We start from the raw sequence: 16,993 nt of genomic DNA, 5'->3' as shown, positions 1-16,993 counted from the left end.
GAAATTGATCTATTGAAGATTCTGACGTTCAAATGTACATATTTTTGGCAATGTAAACGTATGTTTTCTCATGCCAATAAAGCCCTTTGAATTGAATTGAATTGAATTGAATTGAAATTGTGAGGAAAAAGTACTCGCATTTTTTACTGTACAAAAGTATCGGTACTGCAAAGTAGAAGTAAGTGTACTTGGTTACTTTACTCCTCTCCAGGTGGATCCCAGTGGAGAGGTGGTGGTGTTCTCCCAGGGAGGCTGTCCCTGGAAGGAGCACCTGTTTGCCCTGGAGAAGGAGCTCATTGTGGAGACCCCCATCAAGTTTGTCCTCTATCCAGACCAGAATGGACAGTGGAGGGTCCAGTGTGTCCCCGCCGGGCCCAACACCTTCCAGAACAGGTAGAGTACGCTAACGGCGTTGACTCGAGATATTGCAATCTTGTTGAAGTGTTGGGTTGCTTGAATTTAGATATTTTAATATTTGATATTCATTTTAGCTGCAGCCTAACATGGTTTAAATGGAGAAGGGAGTTCCAACCGCGCCTCTAGCCTATAACAGGCCAGTCTGGTGCATCTCAGAAGCAGGACAGATAACATGCGAACAAGAAGGCACTGGAGCAGCTCAGACGATTTAGGCCCTTGATTTATTATAACAGGGTGCAAATAAAAAGCGACAACGTTTTGATGTGTAAGTTACATCTTCGTCAGGTCATAGCCCGAGGGGGCAACACAGTAAGGCTTAAGTACACACAGGGTGCAGGGGGCAGGCCCTTAATTAACCAATGTCACACAGCCAGCAATCATTAGTTCATACATGTTTTTCACGTGGAACATACAAGTGAGGAATTATCCAGATGAAAGTTAAAGTGCATTGAGACTATAAATATACAGGCTATAAATACACAGATGTAGGAAAGATAGTACAAAAATATCACAAACAACGATCCCTGCATCCTGACCTGTTTCTGTCCGTCAGCTGTCACACACGGAGCGGTGGTATTTCACCTCTTTTTATTTCAAGCGCTTATTTTGTTTATTGTTTTGTTTGGAAACTAATTAAGAGCTGATCTACTCGGTTAGACGGACTCACTCCATTCATTAACATTCACGTTGCGTGTGTGTTGCGTGGATCTGGAACATTCGTTGCAACTTAAGCCTATGGTGAACATAATTGTTATCATGAAATGAATTGACGCATGGTTTTGGTTGAAAGGTTACGGACGTAACCCCATTTCTTTGAGTATTGTGACATTTATTTTTGTTTCCTTTCTGTTTATTCACAAACAGTTGACTTGTGTTTCAAGTCCAATCCTCCCCGCCCGGCTTCCCTCCGCGGAACACAAGCCAATTGTGTGTTCGTTCGTATACCTTACACCACTGGTTCCCAAACACTGGGTCTAAATTTGGTTTATTTCAAATAGGGCCGGGACTTTACCGCGTTAATTGAGATTAATTAACTACAGAAAAATTAACGCGTTAAAAAAAATTAACGCATTTAATCGCACTTTTTTTTTCACCGCGGAACGTTTCTCACTGTGTTTCTAGTAGTACTGAATTGGCTGCGGCACGCGAGCTGCAGCAGCAGCAGCAGCTGTTGTTCACTCTACACTACAGGCTACAGCTCCGTCAGAAAGCCCAAAATCCAAACCCAAATTAATCGAATGAAGAAGCCGCTTATATCGCTTTTGCTCCATGGATGGGACATTTAGATGTAAAAGCTATCGGATGGACGCGTGGATAGCGGCATGGCTGTGTGCAATGTCAGAGGGAAAGGATCCATTTATGACCAACGTTAGCTTATATGCTAGGCTTGCTAGCTGCTTCAGTTTAACATGTCTCACAGACCACCGGAGACGCACGGTGATTTCACCACAGCACGAAGCTGTCAAGCTGTCCTCGATGCGAAACATACTGAAGTAGCAAGCGACAAGCGTGGGTCAGCCCCAACCTCATGTGAAATGTTTCCCCCATAATAAAGTTGTTTTTATTTGTTCTCATGCCCCGCCATGTAAAGCACATTTGAGTATTCATATACACACTGAAGACACTATATAGGCACTTGCTGCTCTTGTTTATCTGTTGGGATAAAAAAGTTGTATTGCTTAAATACCACTCATTTTCAACATTTTTCTATGGAGTTGTGTGCACTGGAAATAATAAAGTCCCCCCATTATGTGTTGCCTATAGAACTGGAGGTCTGAAATAAACAGTAACACATCTCAGTGACATCACAAAAATGTACTTCATAATGTTACTGTTTATTTCAGACAGATCTTTTTCAGACCTCCAGTTCTAGGCAACACAGAATGGGGGGGACTTTCTTATTATATCCACACAACAACTCTAAGGTATATTAATGACAGTAAAATGTTGAAAATGAGTGGAATCCCGTAGTCAGTATTCACTGGGATACCAAAAAACATTTGAAAAAAAAAGGTTTCTCACTGTTCTCGGGTTGAATATTGCGATTAAAATGCGATTAATCGAGATTAATTAACTACAAAGCCTCTGATTAATTAGATTAATTTTTTTAATCGAGTCCCAGCTCTAATTTCAAAACATAAAAAAAAAACATTCCCAAAAAAACCTAAACTTTACATGGATTAAACAATAATTATTTATTTTATTAATTCTATGATTTCTTTTCTTCTTCAGTAACTTCATGAAGAAATAAAATAAAAATCTAAGAAATTCCATAAATTAGAAAAAAGGAAGTAGTGAAAATATTTTCACTATTTTGGGTCCTGGGAGAAGGTCTAATTTCTGGTTAGGGGTTACGGGCTAAAAAGTTTTGGAACCACTGCTACAGACGCCCGACAATGCCGACTGCACCGCGGTGGATTCGACACCCAACTAAGCAATACGTTTTCTTTATTATTATCATCAAATAGTTGCTTTATTAATAATTTGTCATTTGTACAGGGTTTACAGTACAAAGACTGTTGACTCATTCACGGCCAAGAATATTTTCCCAAATAGCCCTCAGTTCCATTTAAATACTCATCGGCACTCTGTAGCTTCCATTCTAAGCTCGCACTCACTGTGTAGCTTCCATTCTAAGCTCGCACTCACTCATGCATTACTTATTTTCTCTCCAGCACAAATGGCACACATCACTGTTTTTCTTCTCCTTCTTTCAGATGAGCATCTCAGTAGAGCGTTTTCATTCATCGCCTTCATAAACAAGTCCTCCATAACCCTAAAGAAGTCATTTATTCTCGCTTTTTACCCAAACTCATTAAACCATATTAAAGAAGCTGTCTTTTCGCACAATGGAGGGGTTTGACAAGAACAACAAAAGACAGCAGTGACTCATGAGTTGATTGCCATCACCTATCTTCGTGTCACTGTTGGTTACACCCGTCCCTCTCCGTCGCGTCTTCCATAGGGACTGTTGGTTACACCCGTCCCTCTCCGTCGCGTCTTCCATAGGGACATTGTTTCTTGTGTGTCCCCGTTCATGCCTCATCAGTGTCATCCCCCCTGGAGCCCTGTAGTCATTGTGGTGGTGTTAGCTGTGTTGATGGCTGATGTAAATCCCATCCCTGTGCATCCCAGTGGATGGATGGTGAATGTTTGTTTATATCAGTAGGTCTCAAGGGGTTCCAGGGGGTGTCCCCCAGCAAATGGACTCAATTTAGCATCACAGTCAGTTTAACGATTTCACCTGTATTTATGCACTGTGGCTGTTCAAAAAGAAGCAGTTTTAATGGGAAGCAAAAGCAACTTTTCAGTCTCCTAGACCAGTTGGTTCCCAAATTCTTTTTATTTTTTCTTGTTTTTTTTAAATGTTTTTTTTTTGCGGCTTTCACCTTTTTTTTTTATATATATATATATATATATATATATTTTTTTTTTTATAGAGAGACAGACAGTAGGCTGACAGGAAATGGGGGAGAGAGATGGGGGAGTGACATGCAGTAAAGGCCATCGGGATCGGGAGTCGAACCCGCGGCACACTGCCAGACTCGGACTACCGGCCAAGGTGCCTGGACCGCTGAGCCACGGCCCAGGCCGTTCCCAAACGTTTTAGCCCGAGACCCAAAAGAGAGATTAGACATTTGCCCAGTACCCAAACTAGTGAAAATATTTTTTATTTATGGAATTTCTTAGTTTGTTTGTTTTAAATGTATTTTTCATTTTTTCATTAAAAAAAAAAATCTTTTGAAATATATTTTTTAAATGTAGGAAAATAGAATTTGATTTTTACTCGAGTTGTGACCCATAAAAATCGGTCCGTGACCCACAAATGGGTCCCGACCCACTGTTGGGAAACTGTTAGTGTTGATCAGAGAGAGAGCATCATTTTAGGCTGTCTAATCTATGGTGGACCAAGAACAATTAGCACCTTTAAAAATAAAAGCTTTTTTAAGGCGACAGGTGCTCTCAAAATCACAAATGTACCACATCATTCAACCATTATTATTAATAATCATGACCGTATACAGATAATCAGGGCAAGGTGTCTTTAATGAATGCAATATACAAAAATCATAATAATAATAATAATATCTCAAATTTATATAGTGCTTTTCTGAGTACCCAAAAACGCTTTACATGGGGGGCAAGAGAAAGCAACAAATAAAACAAGACTAAAGAATAAAATCAATGGATAGAGTGGAAAGAGTCAGCCATGGAAAGCAATATTGAAGAGGTGGTTTTGAGGGCGGTTTAGCAATAGGTCGTGATCGTCTCCTCTGCATGGCAGATCGTCTCCTCTGCATGGCAGTAGGTCGTGTTGGTCTCCTCTGCATGGCAGATCGACCCTTTGCCTTCGCCACGAGTGATGAGATGTGTTTTTTATCCCTTTCTCTCACTTCTTTTGAGAAGGTCTTCCTGAGGTTTGTTAAGTTCCATGTTGTATTCTTTTTGTGAGTGGTGCAACCACTCCTATAGACGGCTATGTGTGTGGCTGTGTCCCTGGCTCTGTCCCTGTGTCCCTGGCTGTGTCCGAGCACGAAAATAGCGTTTACAGTACAGTACAGTACAGTACAGTACAGTACAGTACAGTACAGTACAGTACAGTACAGTACAGCACCACTCACTTCAAACGGGTGTGATTTTTAATCCACTAGCTGGGTAACCACGCATTGGTATGAACCTAGCTGTCATATTGTCAGCTTGTTTAACCCATTCTGGGCGGGAACCCCTTTTGGTGTTAGCATTATGTTATGCTTTAGCTATTGAAAAATAGCAGATCTACAAGCTCATAGCGCGCTACGAGCTTGTAGGTCTGCTATTTTTGAAAAATCGAAGAACGACTGACATAGAAACACAGCTTTTTCAGAAAACCGTCAGGATTTAGAAGACATTTTTAGAATCTGATCTCAGGTCAAAATGGGTTCAGCAGCACAGGCACCAATGAGATCAATCCTGGTTTGTGCTTGAGGTGGATTTCAGCATCCACAGAAACCTGTGGCCTGTGGAATGATGTTACCACAGGTGCGCGTCGCTGTTTGACGACGTTGCGTAGAGTGGTCCTAATGGGCAAAAGAGGTGGATGAAACAAATGTGCCTGAATAATGCATACTTTTATATTAACTGTACAATATGTGAAGACATTGAGGGCGGTATATTTAGCCTAGACCCAAGGCAGAGTACGTTATGAGTAGTCTGTGGAAGTGTGGAGTGCTGGTAAGCTCTGCCCTGGCAACCAGACACCACGTGGACCCTATTCTGATTCTGGTAGTGGGAGAATGGGGTAGCGTCGATATGCAAGTCAACAAAACCCTCATACAGTCCCAATTATGGAAGGGTTTCTAGTCTAGTCACACACTACCCCCCCTAGGGGATGTTCAGAGAATGTTGTGGGTGGTTGAAGGAATATCTTTAAAGCGGGGGCATTGAGTTGATCTTGGTGGCATTTGCATTTCTTGTGATTTGCTTTGTCACACACAGTCACGCAGAGAAAACATTGTTATACACGCTTGCTTTCTTATTGGCATCAACTTCAATTCTCAGCTCGTACTCACTCATGCATTATCACAGTAGTAATTATTGTTTTATTTATTTTATTTTCAGATGGTTTCCAGGAAGTAATTTCCTTCTTCTACACAACACAGACACATGGTACACAAAACAGAAATTGCGATTGTGTAGTTTTCGAAATTGAATAATCCGTTGTTTTTTTAGTGAAGTATCCTTTAACAATTTCTAATATGTGCTATCCAAACAAGAAATGTAGGTCCCAGGAGTTTTTTTCTTTTTTGCCTATTCATTGCCTATTCCCCGATGTATACAGTCACTGCTGAGCCCTCTTGTTGGTCTGCGGAGGGAGTAGGTAGACGACCACATGTCTCCTCCGATACACAGTGTCACAAAGTCACCCGTCACTTCTTTTCACCTCACAGTGAGGGCTTTCACCAGGAGCAGCCATGACACATGCAGCGAGTCACTCTATCCCAGTGGGTTTCAAACTTTTAAATGTTACTGAAGGCCCCCCTTAACTCTGGGAGTGTACGAATATATATATATATCGAACCCACGTTCTTGCGAGCATCTGCTATACAAGTCTCTATAGCAGTGGTTCACAAAAGAGAAATTTGCTATCTCCCCGGGACCCAAACTAGTGAAAATAGCAGATCTACAAGCTCACAACACGTCGCTTCGCGCCACATTGTGAGTTTGTAGATCGGCTATTTTCACTACTTATTAAACATTTTACAACATTTTATTTATGGAATTTCGTAGATTTTTCGTTGATTTCTTCATGAAATTTCTGAAAGAAATCATTGAATTTAGTTTTTAATTCATACACGTTTTTGGGAATGCTTTTTGAAATAAATGTTTTGAAACAATAATAATGAATAACTAAATGTAGGAAACCAAAAATAAATTTTGACTGGAGAGGAGAGGAGAGGGGAGGGGAGGGGAGGGGACATTTTGACTGGAGAGGAGAGGAGAGGAGAGGGGAAATCAGCCCGTCAGTGTGATATATTAATGTTTTATTAATAAAACCGATAATACCGATTATCGCGGTATTATTCACGTTATCAATATCGATATCAAAAAATCTATATCGCCCAAGCCTATTCTACAGTACTGCTGTACTGATGGTAGTACCTGCTTCTTTCCCTCTCTGTCCGTGTTCTACAGTACTGCTGTACTGATGGTAGTACCTGCTTCTTTCCCTCTCTGTCCTGTGTTCTACAGTACCGCTGTACTGATGGTAGTACCTGCTTCTTTCCCTCTCTGTCCTGTGTTCTACAGTACTGCTGTACTGATGGTAGTACCTGCTTCTTTCCCTCTCTGTCCTGTGTTCTACAGTACTGCTGTACTGATGGTAGTACCTGCTTCTTTCCCTCTCTGTCCTGTGTTCTACAGTACTGCTGTACTGATGGTAGTACCTGCTTCTTTCCCTCTCTGTCCGTGTTCTCTACAGTACTGCTGTACTGATGGTAGTACCTGCTTCTTTCCCTCTCTGTCCTGTGTTCTACAGTACTGCTGTACTGATGGTAGTACCTGCTTCTTTCCCTCTCTGTCCTGTGTTCTACAGTACTGCTGTACTGATGGTGGTACCTGCTTCTTTCCTTCTCTGTCCGTGTTCTACAGCAGGGGTTCTCAACGTTTTTGGCCGGGGACCCCCGGAAATGCTTTGGCAATGTCTCGGGACCCCCGCCCTGCCCCCTCCCGACCCCCAATATAAATTGACTGCTACAATAACCTTAATAATAGAGACAATACACCATAAATAAATACTGAAACCAGATATAATCATCATTAGGGAAGGTGTATGCATGTACTATGTGTACTATATGTAAACTCTTCATTTCCACTTTCCAGCCATTCAGTTGCAAAAAAGAAAAGAAAAAAAAAAAGTTTCTTTTTTTTTAAATAATTTGGGGACCCCCCAAAATAATTTGGCGACCCCCCGAGGGGTCGCGACCCACGGGTTGAGAACCCCTGTTCTACAGTACTGCTGTACTGATGGTAGTACCTGCTTCTTTCCCTCTCTGTCCGTGACAGTCCATTCTGATTATCCTCGTATTGACGTGTCTCTTGTGCGCTGAAGAGATGGGCTGATTGAAGATGGCTACAGCCCTCTTGGGTACATTATACACTTCAGCGGGGAGGCTTGGCGAACAAATTGAATCAATCTTGCGCCTGACCAGTAGTGGCTACTCTGTCAGATGATTTCTCTTTCCATTTCATGTCATGCCACGCTCCCGACTAGCTTGCACTCCCATCAGCATTACGTTCCATCTCTTTCATATATATATATATATATATATATATATGGCATGGCACGTTGCCCAGGGGTGTGTGTGTGTGTGTGTGTGTGTGTGTGTGTGTGTGTGTGTGTGTGTGTGTGTGTGTGTGTGTGTGTGTGTGTGTGTGTGTGTGTGTGTGTGTGTGTGTGTGTGTGTGTGTGTGTGTGTGTGTGTGTGTGTGTGTGTGTGTGTGTGTGTGTGTGTGTGTGTGTGTGTGTGTGTGTGTGTGTGCTAATGTGGCAAACCCCTGGAGTGATCAGTGCTTCATTTCTTGTGCACAAGGAAGTAAATCCCTATATTTTGAGCGTGAGTACATTAGGGATTAGTGGCATGAAAACATAAGCGCCCCACCGGAACATCCTGTCATCCACATTGGGCGACGCCCCCAGAGGAAACATCCTGTCATCCACATTGGGCGACGCCCCCAGAGGAAACATCCTGTCATCCACATTGGGCGGCGCCCCCAGAGGAAACATCCTGTCATCCACATTGGGCGGCGCCCCCAGAGGAAACATCCTGTCATCCACATTGGGCGGCGCCCCCAGAGGAAACATCCTGTCATCCACATTGGGCGACGCCCCCAGAGGAAACATCCTGTCATCCACATTGGGCGGCGCCCCCAGAGGAAACATCCTGTCATCCACATTGGGCGGCGCCCCCAGAGGAAACATCCTGTCATCCACATTGGGCGGCGCCCCCAGAGGAAACATCCTGTCATCCACATTGGGCGGCGCCCCCAGAGGAAACATCCTGTCATCCACATTGGGCGGCGCCCCCAGAGGCAACAACCTGTCATCCACATTGGGCGGCGCCCCCAGAGGAAACATCCTGTCATCCACATTGGGCGACGCCCCCAGAGGCAAATTCAAAGGAAACAAACAGCTGAGGGCGCTGTTTTTTAAAATTATTATTAATTTTGCCGATGGGTTCCCAGATTGGGGAGAAACTGATGTCATCAACATCGTCGCCCCGCCCTGTTTCCCTCCATCGAACTGATCAAATTAATCGATTATAAAAAATGCTCAATATTAACACGGTAGCGCAGTCTGTAGCGATGTCGCCTCACAGCTAGAAGGTCCCAGGTTCGATTCACGCTGGGGGCGTTGGTGGCGTGTTCTCTCCTCCCCGGCATCAGTGAGTGCCCATACCCTAGGTGTGGTTGGCGAAAGGGCATTTCTGTGTGGAGTTTGCTGGTTCTCCCCGTGTCTCACACAAATATACGTTCACAAAAAACATGCAATAATCCTGGTCTCATCAATAGAATAATCGCTAAGAAAATAATTGATACTTGCAGCCCTAGTGTTTACTGTCTATCCGTCGACCCTCTCTCACTTCACCATTTTGCTCTTGGCGTAACACTTGTCATAATCTCGTAACTCTTTCACATTTCTCTACTCTCTCGGCCACCTCTCACCTTCCACACCATCTCTCCCTCATGCGGTGTCGTGTGCAACGGAAATACTATAGCTGATCTACAAGCTTGCAGCGCATCACACTGCGACGCTTTGTGAGCTCGTAGATCGGCTATTTTCGGTGTGTAACACCGGCGCGCAACCAAGTATAAATTCGACATACAGTTGGAGGCCATCGATATTGTCCTTTTCTTTTTGCTGAGGTTTGCGTGATCTGCGCAAAAGGACAGTTAACCCATTTTGGGCGGGAACCCCTTTTGGTGTTTTAAACATCATGTTATAATTTAGCTATTGAAAAATAGCAGATCTACAAGCTCATAGCGCGCCACCGAGTGGCGCGCTACGAGCTTGTAGGTCTGCTATTTTTGAAAAATCGTGAAAATATTTATTTAAAAAAACTGGAGGATTTAGAAGGATTTTTTAAAATTTTGAGGTCGGGCCTAAATGGGTCAAATGATAAGGGACAATATCGGTGGCACCCAACTGTAGCCTGCATTTACTGCCTCTGTCACTCTTGTCTCGTTGGCAACCTTTTCCACTCCGCTGGGCAATCTCATCAAGTGCTGTCTGCCGCTTAGGGTGACCTCGCTTCCAGCTAAAATAGACAGGTACGCGTTTGGATTGTGAAGCACTTCAAAGATGCCCCACATGATGGGCACTTGTTGACGGAATGAGATGCAGGAGCTGTCCAGATGGCTCTTTCTCCAGGCGGCCTGCTTCGCTAACTCCCAGCACGGCATGCGCCGGCTCCATTCAAATGCACCTGGAGGACAACCAGTATATTTTTGGTATTTCATTGCTATGAAAATGTGAAAGGGGAGAGACGGTAGGGGTTGTTTCTTGACTAAGGCGTATCCAATGTTGTTTGTTGGCCCAACTCAAGCATGAAATTATACCCCCGCAGATATTCACCCTTGGTTTCTGATTCTCAATGGTTCACTGCTGTGACTTCACAAATTAGACCTTAGGCATTCAGCAGACGCTCTTTCCCAGAGGGACTTGCCCAGTGCAGGAGCAAATAGCATGATGAACCCTAGTGAACAAACCGCAGGGTGAATGGTCACATAGGATGCATTAAAAAAATGATTGTGTGCTACAAACTAGGACACTAGGACATCAAACCTAGCTTCTTTTTTGCCAGGTGCTTGAAAAGCACCTGAACTACATTTGCTACTACCTAGTAGCGACCGTACTCGACACTTTTTCATGATTGGCGGCCTCGTCTCTAGGCTGCCTCTAAGCCAATGGGAGACTTACCCATAAAACCCATAGTCTGAAAGGCATAAAACCCTCTGAGCGCCCGCCACAGGAAGCTGTGAGCTGAGGCAGAGACTTCAGCACACACACTGATTTATACTGTAGATGTGCATAAACGAGAGCTTTCTGCACCTGGTAGTTATGACTGAGTCATTCTTGTTTCTTGTGTGTTTTTCTTTTGCTCTCTGTGATATTGTTGGCTGGCACACACTTATTACAGGGCCAGCATCGGAAAGAGACCATCTGTGAGGTCACTCGGGTCAGATATACTGTATGGTGTCATGGCTTGTGATTCAGCAAGCCAGTGGAATGCTCAAAACTAACTTCCTCTTATACGTTGTACACAAGTGACTCATATTGTTGTCTTAATTGGAGAGGAAGACGGAACGGAATCCATCCGACAATGACCCACTTATGCACAGCATCGTTAGCTTAATTTCAGTGCCAACATGCCTTTCCACGAGTGACTGTGAAAGCAGTTTTCTGTGAGGGACTAATTTAAATGTTGCTCAGTAGTTCTCGCAGCGTTTGCGCTAACGAGAAGCTCGTTTACTAATTGCATGCTTACTTTGAGATTGGCCGAATCGGCTTGTCGTCATTTTCACAACAACGGAACCTCCCCCCTCCCACACGTTCCCCTAATCCCCTCATTACCCGCACTAACACTGACCTTTCCTAGGTGCTTGTTTTCTATTGTCCTACTGGGAAGCTATCGATCGGTGGATTCTTTTAAGGTTAACAGGGATTATTATCGGACTTTCCTGCTTTCCATGTCAGGTTACCCTATAGCCTATATACAGTAGAACAGCCGTTCCCAATCTGTGGGCTGCGGGGCCATTAGGATGTTGCAATTGGGCCCCCAAATAATTGACAAAGCACTAAGATTGTGTTGATAATATAACAAATTAAAAAAATTATAGTATATTTTTTTGTAAAAACGGTTCTCAAACATTTTCAAGTCAACGACCCCCAAATTGATATGCATTTGGCTGTGGACCCGCCCCATCTGAAAATGTTTTGACCCAGAAGAGATGATTGCAGCGCAGCACGAAGTGATGTGCTATTTATAATAGCCAACATATTAATGGATAAAGTGGTTAAAATTATTTTGAAGCTTTGTTAACTACTTCTGCTGGGGTCCCCCTGGAACCCGCCAAGTACCCCTGGGGGTCCACGCACCCCACTTTGAGAACCACTGCCTTAAAGTATACAACATTAGTTCCATTGATCCAAGATGGAGCACAATCCATTGATTGGTCGTTAAAATAAGCATCCTCTGAAAATGCAGCCCGCCCTTCTTTGACTAGCTGCAATGTGAAGTGGTCAAATGAGTTACACAATATTATGGTAGGCCCAGGTCCAGAAAATCTTGGGAACCACTGCTATAGAAGAATAATGGCAGCAATTCCATTTTTATTAATATAATATACAGCAATAAATGTGGGTGTAGGGCTGACTGCATGAACATGAAGCTACTGTAGCAGAGAGAAATAAACTGAATATCTTCTAAATGTATCCACCATTTTCTTTTTGGAGGGGTGGGGGACTTAACAATTTCAAGTTTATTGTCACATCACACGTTTAAAGGTGCAAAAGAGTTGGTGATTTATTTTTAAAGCACAAATATTAAATATATTTAAAACTATTCATAAGAATAGAGAAAGGAGCAACGTCTGATAACAAACACTATATATACACTAGATATACAGTGCATATATTAATACATTTACTGCCGGAGTACATCAAATATTTAGTGTCCAAAATGCGGAAGTGCTAACTCGCCAGAAGGCGCCTGAATCGATTCCGTGTTAAACCCCAGCTGCACGCTCTTTAAACCGCCTGCAGTTCCAGCTTTGTCCAGTAGAGTGGGGCGGCTTCAACGTTGGCCAGCCGCTCTGGAGCATGATAGGGCCATATGTGTTGGCACGCGGGAGACCAAAAGTGACATCACCATCATCACCATCAGTGTTGATATCGTTGACTAACACTATAACGAAAAATGTTCGTCAACTACATTTTTCCACTGATAAAAACTAAATGAAAACTAAGCTATGATGACTAAAAAAAACTAAGACTAAATATACTGACAATTTCGTCAACAAATACAAACTAGACTAAAATGTTAGGAAGGGACTAGTGGAGAAGAGATCCAGTAGAACTAAAAGACAAGTCCTTTTACACTTGGTTGCATGCTTGCAGATCGGCTATTTTCACTTCAGCAAGTGTAAAATGAGCCATTACGAGGGCATCAAGGCCCACCAAAATACATTTTAGTCAAGTAAATCAACTGTAGATTTAGTCGACTAAAATCTTATGATGTTTAGTCGACTGAAACTAGACTAACACTAAAACATTCCAGGTGAATAAAATGTGACAAACTATGGTAAATGAAAACTATTCAAGAGACTGTGACTAAAACTAAAATCAACACTGGACCAAAAGTGACCTCACCACCATCATCATGTCCCATCTGTCATCCTCCCCCGCACCCCCCCCCCCCCCCCCCCCCTTCTCCCTGTTCCAGGCTGTCCCTGCTGGAGGAGTGGCGCGGCGTTCGGGACGACGAGCTGTCCAAGCTCAGCGGGATCAAAGGCTGCATTTTCGTCCACGCCGGAGGCTTCATTGGCGGGAACGGGACGCAGGAAGGAGCCCTGGAGATGGCCCGGAGAACCCTGCAGGCTGCGGCCCAGCCCCCTGCCAACGGTAGCGGCTGACCAGCACCTCACCGCAACGCAACGCACTGCACAGTCAGCACACGATCAGGGCTGGAAGAACACTACTCAGATGTCCCTACTTAAGTAAAAGTATCAATAACGCAATTTAGTAAATGTCCGTAATTCAAAAATGTACTTGAGTACAACTACAAAAGTATTGGTATCAAAATATACTTGAAGTACCAAAAGTAAACTTACTCATATGCAGAATGTCCCATTTTCACAAGTTTTCAAATGGATACAAATCTTGTGAAAATTGCAGATCTACAAGCTCACAATGTGAGCTTGTAGATGGGCTATTTTCACATGGCCAAAATGTATATAGGGCTGAAGTGGTATGTTTTGTTATAATAATCAAAATCTACAAAGTAACTAATGTTTTCAAATAAAGTAGTAGTGGAGTAAAAGTATTTTTTTTTGCCTCTGAGACCAGTGGAGTAGAAGTAAAAGTAGGTGCTTTGGTGCAACAACTGCAGACCAGAATTATAATAGAGACTAGACGAAGAATCCGATAATAATTTTGTTTATTCGTTATGTAGGAGGAAAACAAATGTGACGTGTTGTGAGCTTGTACTGCAGATTGGCAACAATTCAAGACATTTTGTCCACATGCATAGATGTATTCTACATGTGGTTGTGTCCTTTTATAATAAAAGACCATTTGGGTGATATGGCTGGGTCCAGTGATTTGTTCGTTTCTTTAGTTTTTTTGTAGTGGGATTATATACAATTGCCTCCACAGTTTAGTCAGCCTGGCAGCTGGTAAACCTGCCCTTGAGGCGACACACTAAAAATAGGGATTATGGGGCACAGGGACAAGGAAAACCCAAGGCTATAGAAAATGTCCACAAAAAGGAACGTTTTGGGCAGTGTGGTCTGTTGAAAGCAAATGGTTTAATCAGCGTGGTCCTGATGTAATGGGTCCTGTGTAGAGCCAGGCTGAAATCGGTTTGCAGAGGCGTCTACATTCTGGTCTTTTGTTCTTATTTTCTATACATTTGAATGTTATCTTGCAGATTAATTTGATTTTAAACTGACACTTCTTTCTGCAAACATGCATTAATTAATCACTTTTAACACAGGCCTCCCTTTTTGGGGCATGTCATTACAGGTGAAAGGTTTTTTTAAAAATCTACAGTTCAAGCTCACAACGCATCTTGATGTGTTGTGAGTTTGTAGATTGGCTATTTTTGCAATCGGGCTTAGTAGTCACTTTTTTCCCACCCTCTATTTTTGAGTGGTGCAAACCACTCCAACAACCAGCTTTGTCTGTATGTCTGTGTACGTGTCCGTGCACAGGTGAGCATGGTTACCATGGTCACTGACATTACGTCAGACCACAGCTGATCAGGCTATATAAGAACTTGCACCACTCAGTTCACACGGGTGTGATTTTTTAAATTAATTTAAGCCTCTGTTTGCCGATATCAACCTTTATTCTACTTTTTCGATGACATCTGTTGATCTGTATCAGCATAGGTCTACTGTACTGGATGTACTAGCTCACTGTTATTTTTGAGGGGCACTAGCCCCTCCTATGCCCAGCTTTCCGGGTTTGAGTGAATACAAACATTGGCTTGTGATTGGCTGATCACCCCATAGCGATGATTTGATTGGCTGAGCACGGAATGTGATATATTATGTATGATGATAAATGTGCCCCCTCACTTCACACGGGTGTGATTTTTTTAAAAATAATTTCATACATTTTAAAACAAACAACCACATCTAAGAAAAAGTAGTGAATATAGTTAATCTACAAGCTAGAGGTTGACTCAATGAGAAAAGAATACATGCTGTCTTTGAGGCCACTGAAATAAGACAGGCTGTGATGGCGGCTGTGGCTCAGGAGGTAGAGCAAGTTATCCAATGATACTGTCATCCGTCCAATGACAGATGACAGTATAGTATTGAAAGTTCAAAGCATATAATAAACCATGTTATAATCCTGAGAAATTGACTTTTCAGACCACTGTCTGCAGGACTCCAAGCAGTTGGAGGGGAACTGTGCAGTCGATTTACTTTTTAATTCAAGCAAAAATACTCTTAACAGTCTAGGTTTTTCCAATTAGTATTAACATTTATTTTCAACCTGTAATTGAATGCAAAATTACCATGGTGCCGTAATTGAGGACAGCAGAAGAAAGCGGAGATTGGCCACTGTGATTGGCTGGAAGTATGCCATTCTGCGCTGTGATTGGCTGAGCATCACATAGTGGGCGTGCCACAGGGGACACCCGTTTATATATGACGGGTGTATGTGCAGAGAAACACTGCACATACTTTGGGTGTGTCATATCAGGCTGTACTGTATAATGGAAAATATTAATATTCAGTCATGCCAGGAGGCTTGTTCTTGTTCCTATGATCTGTATGCTGTTCTTCTGCCTGAATCATCTTAAATAAAATTGTCAACGTTCACCGTAAATGGTGCATTTATAGTGCCTTTATCCAAGGCGCTTTACATAGATTGTGCATTACATTCACCCATTCACACACACATTCATACACCGATTGCGGCGGAAGCCATGCAAGGTACCAACCAGCACATCGGGAGCAATGTGGGGTTCAGTGTCTTGCCCAAGGACACTTCGACATGTAGACAGGAGGAGCCGGGATTCGAACCACCGACCCATGGATCATTGGACGACCTGCTCTACCTCTTGAGCCACAGTCGCACCCTGACTGGATATTAATATGTTCCATTGCCATGTAGTCGGAATGGCGGTGCGTCGGACTGGGAATGCCACTCCGTTCCTGCAGCCCCTCGTGGCACTTGTTTCATTTGGGTTCTACTGTTATCATCATATTAATTTGTAAATGCCACAGCAGCTACAAATTAACTAATAATTTATTCTTAACAACGTCTGCCCATGCAGCTCATCATCTCTTCCACTCAATGCTATTCATTGTTGTGCCCACTTGTCAGTCTGTTCACTGAAGAGACTTGTCAGTCTGTTCACTGAAGAGACTTGTCAGTCTGTTCACTGCGCTCATTCTTCCTTCAACCCTCTTCCTCAATCAGTCTCTAGGGGTGCAACCCCCCCTATGGGTGCAACAGTTGGGAACGAAAATGTTTTGGTGAAAATAGCAGATCTATAAGCTCACTATTTCCAATCATGTGATTAATCGTAAAAGTAGGCATGCATTAGAGACAGTCCTGACATTGCAGACACAATAGAACGTTGCAGAATCTGAGCTGCTGGGTGACATTTTCAACATTTTTCAACATTTTTTCAACATTTTTCATCATTTTTCATCATTTTTTCAACATTTTCATCATTTTTCAGTCAGAGGAATGCATTAGAGACAGTCCTGACATTGCAGACACAATAGACGTTGCAGAATCTGAGCTGCTGGGTGACATTTTCAACATTTTTTCAATATTTAGTGTGGTTGCCCTAAA

At 42.9% G+C, this 16,993-nt stretch overlaps 1 protein-coding gene across 1 annotated transcript in view; it reads left to right on the top strand.

The window, feature by feature from the left end:
- Window positions 1-14,258, top strand: part of myg1 (myg1 exonuclease) — a 28,877-nt gene extending 14,619 nt beyond the window's left edge. Inside the window, exons 6-7 of the mRNA XM_079509865.1 lie at window positions 212-393; window positions 13,398-14,258. Coding sequence (XP_079365991.1) covers window positions 212-393; window positions 13,398-13,587 — 372 coding nt within the window. The 3' untranslated portion in view covers window positions 13,588-14,258. The remainder of the gene's footprint in view (window positions 1-211; window positions 394-13,397) is intronic.
- The last annotated feature ends 2,735 nt before the right edge of the window (window positions 14,259-16,993 follow it).

Source organism: Electrona antarctica, assembly GCF_951216825.1.
Source record: "Electrona antarctica genome assembly, chromosome: 9".
NCBI lineage: Eukaryota > Metazoa > Chordata > Actinopteri > Myctophiformes > Myctophidae > Electrona > Electrona antarctica.
This window is presented reverse-complemented; position numbering and strand designations above follow the sequence as displayed.